The sequence below is a fragment of the Vanacampus margaritifer genome, chromosome 4, assembly GCF_051991255.1.
Source record: "Vanacampus margaritifer isolate UIUO_Vmar chromosome 4, RoL_Vmar_1.0, whole genome shotgun sequence".
Classification (NCBI taxonomy): Eukaryota; Metazoa; Chordata; class Actinopteri; order Syngnathiformes; family Syngnathidae; genus Vanacampus; species Vanacampus margaritifer.
Window position 1 is genome coordinate 18,447,097 of NC_135435.1, and position 8,104 is coordinate 18,455,200.

The 8,104-nt window shown below is 39.7% G+C and overlaps 1 protein-coding gene across 1 annotated transcript in view; it reads right to left on the reverse strand.

The window, feature by feature from the left end:
• elp4 (elongator acetyltransferase complex subunit 4) overlaps nucleotides 1-8,087 on the reverse strand; it is a 62,751-nt gene extending 54,664 nt beyond the window's left edge. Inside the window, exons 1-2 of the mRNA XM_077564899.1 lie at nucleotides 7,874-8,087; nucleotides 6,801-6,836 (exon numbers count right to left, since the gene is read on the reverse strand). Of these exons, the coding sequence (XP_077421025.1) occupies nucleotides 6,801-6,836; nucleotides 7,874-8,051 (214 nt within the window). The 5' untranslated portion in view covers nucleotides 8,052-8,087. The remainder of the gene's footprint in view (nucleotides 1-6,800; nucleotides 6,837-7,873) is intronic.
• Nucleotides 8,088-8,104: the final 17 nt, after the last annotated feature.

The following is an 8,104-nucleotide window of genomic DNA, read 5'->3' on the forward strand; positions in this document are numbered from 1 at the left end:
AGGATTACGGTAAGGTACGGTAAGAGGAGATTTCAAGTCACTTTGCAAGGATATTTGTAGGTTCCGCTACAAATCCTCTACCGGTTGTATGCTCAACAATGTACAATCTTTTATATGAATCAGAGACTTCCTGAGAATTAGTCGGTATCTTAAGGCCTTGGTCCCCAACCACTGGGCCGCGGACCAGTACCGGGCCTAACAAGAAGTAATGAATCATTTCCGTTTTATGTATTATCTGAGTTTGATCTTTTATTTTGAAAAACCTTTTATGTCACTTGAGCACCAAATGTTTACCCACAAGCTAGCAAAATGAGTAAGAAACAGCTGTCACTTGAAACTTTCTTTGCGAGGGCTAAAAGACTCAATGAAGAGACGGAAGAAGAGCCTATGACTTCCAAGAAGAAGAAAGGTTTTAACAGAGAATACCAGGAGTCGTACATAAAATATGGATTTATCGCGGTCGGTGATTCACATGTACCAAGCCAAGCCCGGTCTGTGTTATACGCGGTGACCGGCTCTCTAATGAGGGAATGAAGCCTCCAAAACGGTTTCACTACTTGGAGACCAAACACCCTGGATTAAAAGACAAGCCAGGTGATTCTAGAATGTCTATGCAAGAAGAAGATCAACTGCTGGTGATTGCAAAATGACGGTGGCCTTAAAAGTATGTTCGAGACAACAGCTGTGCCAATTTTTTTTATTAAAATCACGGCAGCAATACCCTGAGATTGCCACCATAGCACGGAAAACCCTGTTGCCGTTTCCGACAGCCTATCAGTGTGAAGTGGGGTTTTCTGCATTGACAACAACCAAAACAAAACTGGACATAAACAACACACTTCGGCTCAGGGCTCCCATTGATTTCACGTTATGGTAAGTTAAAAATTTTTCATGCACTTTACATTCAATTTTGTGGTGTGTATTTGTTATTTTGCATGCTTAAACGTTACCATAGCAACAAGAGTCAGATAGCGTTAACACAATGGCAACTTAATACCCTCCGGGCCGCGTTAAAATTGTGAAGTGTTGACCGGTCCGTGGTGATAAAAAGGTTGGGGACCACTGTCTTTAGGCATATTTTAGTGGACGAGCATTCTTGGTTTAAATTCCAGTTACTGTTCAGCTTTGCTTTGACAAAATAATAATCAGGTTTTATATTATATTATCATCATCATCATCATCATCATGATACTGACCCAGGTTAGTCAAGCCATGGAGATTTTCCATCATCAGCCTTCAAACAAAGCCTCCAAAGAGTGCAACCTCTCGATTTGGATACGCCAATTGAGCATCATTACTATAGAAGTAACAAGTCATATATGGACTTAAGACTGCACTGTACTGAGGAATCACTTGGTCTACCAAACGAGTCCCATAGGTACACTTACTTATTAAACACAAAGTGGCCACCAGGCCATTCCACACCACAAACCAAAAAACAAAACAAAGCGAAAAGAATCATCACCGTGAAACTCCCCCAAGCAGGACACATAACTCTGCTCAGCATGCCACAGCTGCTTCCTGTCACAATCAGCATTTTGTAAAGATTTCATAGGGTTCTCCAAACAATGACAACTAGTGGGCAGGCGGACAAAAGGCGGCAGTGACAGTTAAAGGTAACGGGCACACAGCCGACAGCTTGGGAATGACATCCTGATGTGTCATCCTCCAGCATCCGGGGAATTCCGCCTCCCACGTTCCCAGTCTATGTCCTCACCTACGGACCGGGGATGGCCCAGGAAATTCCACAGCTCTTCAATTTGTTGTCGGTGGGGCTCCCTGTTCTCTTATTGATGGCTTTCTAGGTCAGCAGGCCTTTGTGGCTTTCAGCAGGCCCCACAAAGACTCCCAGATGGGCCCTCTCAAGATGGGGCCTATTGTGGCTGTGTTTCTATGGGAGCCTTACAAATGGAACCTCCAGGAGTCATTAGGCTGTAGAGGCGGGGGGTAAAGGGTGGGGCTAGCGGTTCAGGGTATGAAGCAACAGGGGGGTGGGGGGCAAAGTCATATCTTCAAGGTAGATCAGTCACTCTGGATAGTCATGGGATGATTTTGACTTTTTTCCCCTTCTTTTGCTTATGGTGACAAAGGTTTGGTAAAGTGGGGAAGGCCTCCAGCTTATTTGCTTTCAACCAGGGGGAGTGCAAGACTCTTGAATCATATTAGCTGAAGCCGCGAAAAAAGGAGAGAAAATATCTAGGTCATTGTGTTTCCCACTTCCAATGTGACATTCCATTACAAAAAAAAAATGTATACAGTAATATGGGTTGTAACTCGTAACTATAAGTTTTTTACATTTTTTTTGATCATATACAGTCCTAAATAAATCCTCACATTTTTTGCCAAAATATTGTGAGCATAAATGTACTATATTGTATATCTATGTACTGTATATTACATAGTTTTGAGGATCTTGTCAATTTGCTTTTGTGAGCATTTTGACATTCACACAATAAATGTAGGATTTATATGTAGTAATATGAAAATATAAAAGAAAAACAATACTTCATCCTCGCGTGCTGTCACGAGTCTATGTGTACACTTCCAATTGCAATAATTTTCAGGTCGTCATCCAGGCGAATGCTACCGTAAATTGAGTTTGTCCGACGTGGTTTTTAGGTGCCATTGGTGAGCTGGCGAACACTAAAGCTCAGCCCTGCTTCACAGTTGCCAAGTAATGTATTCCATGGGGATGGGCGAGTAGTACCAATACCAGCCTTATTTCAAGATATTGGTACTCACGGCGCATTTTGTGGCCGTTCTACAATCAGGAACTAGAAATTAGAAAAATAGAAAATTACCAATAACTTAATCCAATTTTAAGTGAAAATGCTATATTGGGATATAGGTCTTTCTTTAAAATTATATTTCATTGTTTTGGGCAAATGTTATGTATCAAAAGTACTAGTGGTATCGGTACTTGGTATCGGTGACTACTCGAGTTGAGTACTCACGCTGGTATTGGTACGCTGGTATATATGATTTTTATTTTTATAATTTTTTTCAAGATAAAATTATGAAATGTAAAAGTAAGTAATTCAAATAAAAAATAAAAAGTGGCTTAGCAGGCTCTTAATAATTGTGTGTTGGCAATATTTGCTGCAGTGTCCTCTTGTGGAATAATCTAGATGTGGAGCTGAGCTGAACAAACAGGCAGCAACAAGAGACACCCTTTCAAGCTCTATTGTCCCTGAAGATTCTGCCTTCAAATATATCTACAAATATTTTCAAAGCTTGCCCAAAAATTGTTCAAAGACATGTAAAACAACGTTTAATGACCGTCCTGCTCATAAACAAATCCTCAACAAATACTGATGTAGTAAAAGCACACATAAGAGCTTTGTTCCTCTTCTTACAGAGGCCTGTGAGAGATGCGAGATCCTCAGACAGCAGCCATACTGCACACCCCACGACCCCCCCCTCCCGAGTTGACAAATCTGGACAGACAGCTCAAGACACTTCAAAGGCAGACAAGAGTGGTCTTGATAATTTTATGTCTGACTCTCACAAACAGGCCATCAGAGCTCAAGGGGCAGACTGTAGGAGACGACTGCCTGAAACAAACATAAACAAACACACACTCCAAACTCCCTCTGACCCACCCACACACACAATACACTAAACAAAACAAAACAGATGCACACACACACACACACACACAGCTCTTTTAGAGACAAACAGAACACACACACACACATTTCACCTTTACTGTGTCTCTCATTACCAGATGAAACCAACCGTGCATTGATTCACAAAATGGAAGGGAAGAACGCATTAGTGTGTAATCATCGACTCCTGCATCGATTGGGGGGATGAATTAAAGGGCAAAGCAATATCATCAGTTTGGTATAGGTCTTGGATACACACATTTGCAGCTTCAAGTGAAAACAAGAATATGGTAACCTTACTGTCTACTAGTGTGCACAGCCTTGTCTATTTTGAATGATAATAATAATAATGATCCACAGGAAGACATTTCCGTTTCAACAATACACGTGCTTTGATTCTAAAAAAGCACATCTGCCTGGGGAGCATATTTATTAAAGGTTAAAGATGAAGGTGTGCACACCTGGAGTCCAAGTGAAAAATAACCAGTTTATTCATCTTATTCCTGTTCCACAGAAAAAGACGGTAGTTATTTATGTTTAGGCGAGGAAAAGGACCGGTGGACCACTAAAAATATAACATATGACAAGGCTCAAAATAAGCGGTTTCGCATTTTTGTTTGCGAGGCAAATTCAGTATTTTGTGCCTTATTCAATACATTAAACAAAACATCGAGAGGGTACCAAAAAGCTTTGGATCTATTCTTACTCGCACACACTCGAGTCCTAGAACAGTGTAGTAAGACTATGCGATGCAAGGGTTTTCATACACTGCCATTTTCATCATTCATATGAAAGCAGTAACTGTCAAAATGTCATAATAGAAAAACAAAACAAACAAAAACATGAATTTTTAAACCTGTTTTCATTATATGAGGCAGTGTGTATGAACATTCAAAGTTAAATTATAAATGGCATCTGATTCCCTGAAAAAACGGTTGAAGCTGATTAAGTATCAAAATTATGACATATTTTTGTGCTGTCCATGTCATCGCTGTCAAGTGTTGCATGCTGTAACATGGCAATGTTCATTTTGAAAATTTTTGGTCTAGTGTGCTATAAAATTGCCATATGGTGTCATTGATAGGGTTGGGTATCGTTTGGTTTTATCCAATACCGGTGCCTTCTCTGTACTTTTCAAAAATTTCTGTACTTTTCAAACGGTTCCGGTGCTTAAACGGTTCTCAAATCGGCACCTAAAAAATACAAAACTGCACTTTTTTTTTGTCAAAAACAATAAATACCCTTTTATTTGCAGGGTTAAATTGAACATACTACTACTAACTATTATAAATAAAGGCGAAAGGAGTCACTGTGGTAACTTGAAAGCCAGAAATAAAAATATTCCTATCAAAATAGTTTAGAAGATACACCTAACTCTTCAGGTTACTAGTAGTAGCCCATTCTGATCAACAGCTCACAAAATTTAACAAAAACACAGCCCGAGGCAGGAGGTATATTCGGGACAAGTAGGTCACCTAGCCAAAAATCTTTAGCGAAGCTTTCTGTTGTGTTCCTGTGAAAATTTTACATACAAAATAAACGACTTTGGAGTTTTACATAAAGCAGAAAGTGAGCACCAAGTGGAATTTTACAGAGCCACGTACACGTTTGTCACACACATGCTGTTGAATGGCAACAGTGTTTGCTTACAAGTTTGCTAATATGAAAGATTTGCGGCTGGCATTAAATGAGTCTTACCGGAAGAGAGGAGAGGCTACCGTCAGTGTCATCAATGTCATCTGCTATTTCAAACGTTCTGGCAGTGGTAGGGCTTTTTTGCTTTGGCATCGCTCTATCATTTCAATGTGCTACATAGCGCGGGTCACGCAAGTTGACTCTGGAAGAGCAAGGGGACGTTACAACAGCACCGAAATGAGGCACCGAAATTTTCGTTTTCATTCGGCGGTCTGGTTACTACCGCTTAAGTCAGATCTGGTGCCGTACTAGTACCGACTTTCGATACCTAACCCTAGTCATCGAGTATTGCCATAATTTAGATAGCAATCCAAATTTTGAGTCGTGTGTCGCGTCGCGTTAAAGACAAAATGACAAAGGCGACCTTTTAGTTATTCCGATTGAAATTATTCCTAATTAAGATTTGTGGTCCCCTGTTTACTACATGTGACGTGATCCATTCCGATCTGTCGTTACATGCTCCCTCCCTTTAACAAGATTAGCCTCTCGGCAGCTGTGGGATACACCGACATCGAACACGTGATTCATCAAGATGGAGTTCATTCGTCATTTAGCACAGTAATTGCGATAGTTTTAACACTTTTATTGAAGCAACATCTTGATCAAAACAAGTTCCAAGTACTTTAAAACAAGTTCTGCACTCACAGACGAGGTTTTGGTAAGACGCTGCCATTTTAATGTGCAAAAACGACAACGTCATTACGCATTTAAATCAAGACAGAGCACGCGCAGAGCGGACGCAGCCCGGCTATTCCGACTGAACTGTTTACATGAAGCTTGTTCGGAATGATTCTGTGAATCTGAATAAAATTCCATTCGGATTCAGCTTTTTTCTTCCGATTGAGGTGTTTACATGGAGCATTTTCATTCCGTTTGGCCGCTCGGATTCATTCTAATCAGAATACATGGCTCCATGTAAACCAGGCTAGCCAATTCTTTGCTAAAAATTGCTGCTACCAAAACATCTCATAAAATTATATTCTTTTCCAACACTTCACAACAGGGGCATTCCACAAAATATGATGCTTTTTGTTTAAAGTGATAAGGGTTTTGGGGTGGTCCGCAGTCCTGTATCCCATCAGAATACATCCGCCCCTCCACTATGTAGCAGCTGAATCCCATCTCCACATTCAAAACCAAAGCAAGAGCAATCTACTATACCTAATGACTACTTAAAAAAAAAAATTGCATTTTAGGTCATGTAAACATTTTTTAGTATATGCCGCGGGCCACTAAAAGAATGCATGGCGGGCCACAAATGGTCCTTGCACCATAGTTTGGACACCAATGCTTTACACAGTTACATTGCCATGCTTCCACCCATTTAATTTGGTTCATCTAACAAAAAAATGAGCACACCTCATCAAGAAATATGTACTTCTTGACTTCAACTATCCGCCTAAGAAATGTAATTGAACATGTCATAAGTATGGTCAATAATTATGCCAGAACACATTCATCAGCTAAGGCGTTAATAAGATTGACATATGGTCTCACCTATGAGAAGCACCGTTCCAACTGCTAGACCACCACCTGTTAAAATAAATAAATAAATAAATAAGAGCAACACATAATAAAGGCACTTTAATACATTTAGATGATCTTCCTTTCAGGCTCTCGTGCATAACAAAACAGAGACATGTATTTCTACTCTTATTTACCCTTCTTGGTTTTGTAATATCACCAACGTGGTACCCCCTTAACCCCTGGGCGTTATTTTATTTTGAAATGGCTTGGTCAGAACCAACAAAAAGCCCAAAAATGGTCAAATAACGCCCAGGGGTTAAAGTGCACAATCAGTGTCTTCACTTAAACCAATATTAGATAATAATAATAACATAATGATTATTAAAGGTAGTTTGAGCAAATTGGGTATTTCAGAAGTGGTTATCAAACTGGTAGCCCTTCCCATGAATCAGTACCCAAGAAGTAGCTCTTAGTTTCAAAAAGGTTGGTGACATGAGGCATGCAAATTATTGAGGATATGGGGTGCAAAATTAGGTTTACATTTGTTATTTAAAAAATATGTATATAGCTTTAATAGGTCACAATTTGAATAAAATATAAATAACCATTAATTATGATCTCTTATGTTCTTAAAATTGCAGACATTTACACCTTCTTCTATTGGAGTTTCTTTGAAGATTTGTTTTTTTGTTGTTGTTTTTTTTTTTGGGGGGGGGGGGGTTCTTTATTATCCATTTTTTTTTATCCAGCATACTTCTTAAGAATTTTCATTTTTCACATACCATCAACAGTGTAACAGTTGCGGTTCAATTGAAAGAAAAAAAGTATTAGCTTGCATTTTAGTATTAAATCCCATTTGGTAACAAATTAATCACAAGTTAATGTTTATATTTTAATTTTTAGTCAAGCAAGTCACCATATACGTATGAAATGCTATCTATGTCCAGGTCGTGTCGAAAAACACAAACGGGAAGTTTTACCTATTAAACCTGACATTAGGCAAGTGAATGACCAACATAAAAACCCTACAATAACAAATGCATGCAAGCACTGATTCCTGTGTTGCTTGAGTCCAAGCTCAAATGACATCTCAGGAGACTGACCGAGGAGATAGTCGAGCGACGTGACACCGGTCGAAACCAAAAGCTGTCCGTTTTGCACCGAGAGTCTTGTGCCAGGTATGCTTAATAACTTGTTCCTCGTCTTCTTTTGAAAACTCGTCGTATTCAACGATGTACGTTCGACAGAGGGTTTACACGCACTGCTGACGGAGGCTGCCATACTGCTCTGAAGAGCGATGACGGCTTCCGTGTTTTGGAGCGCGCTGTCCAATC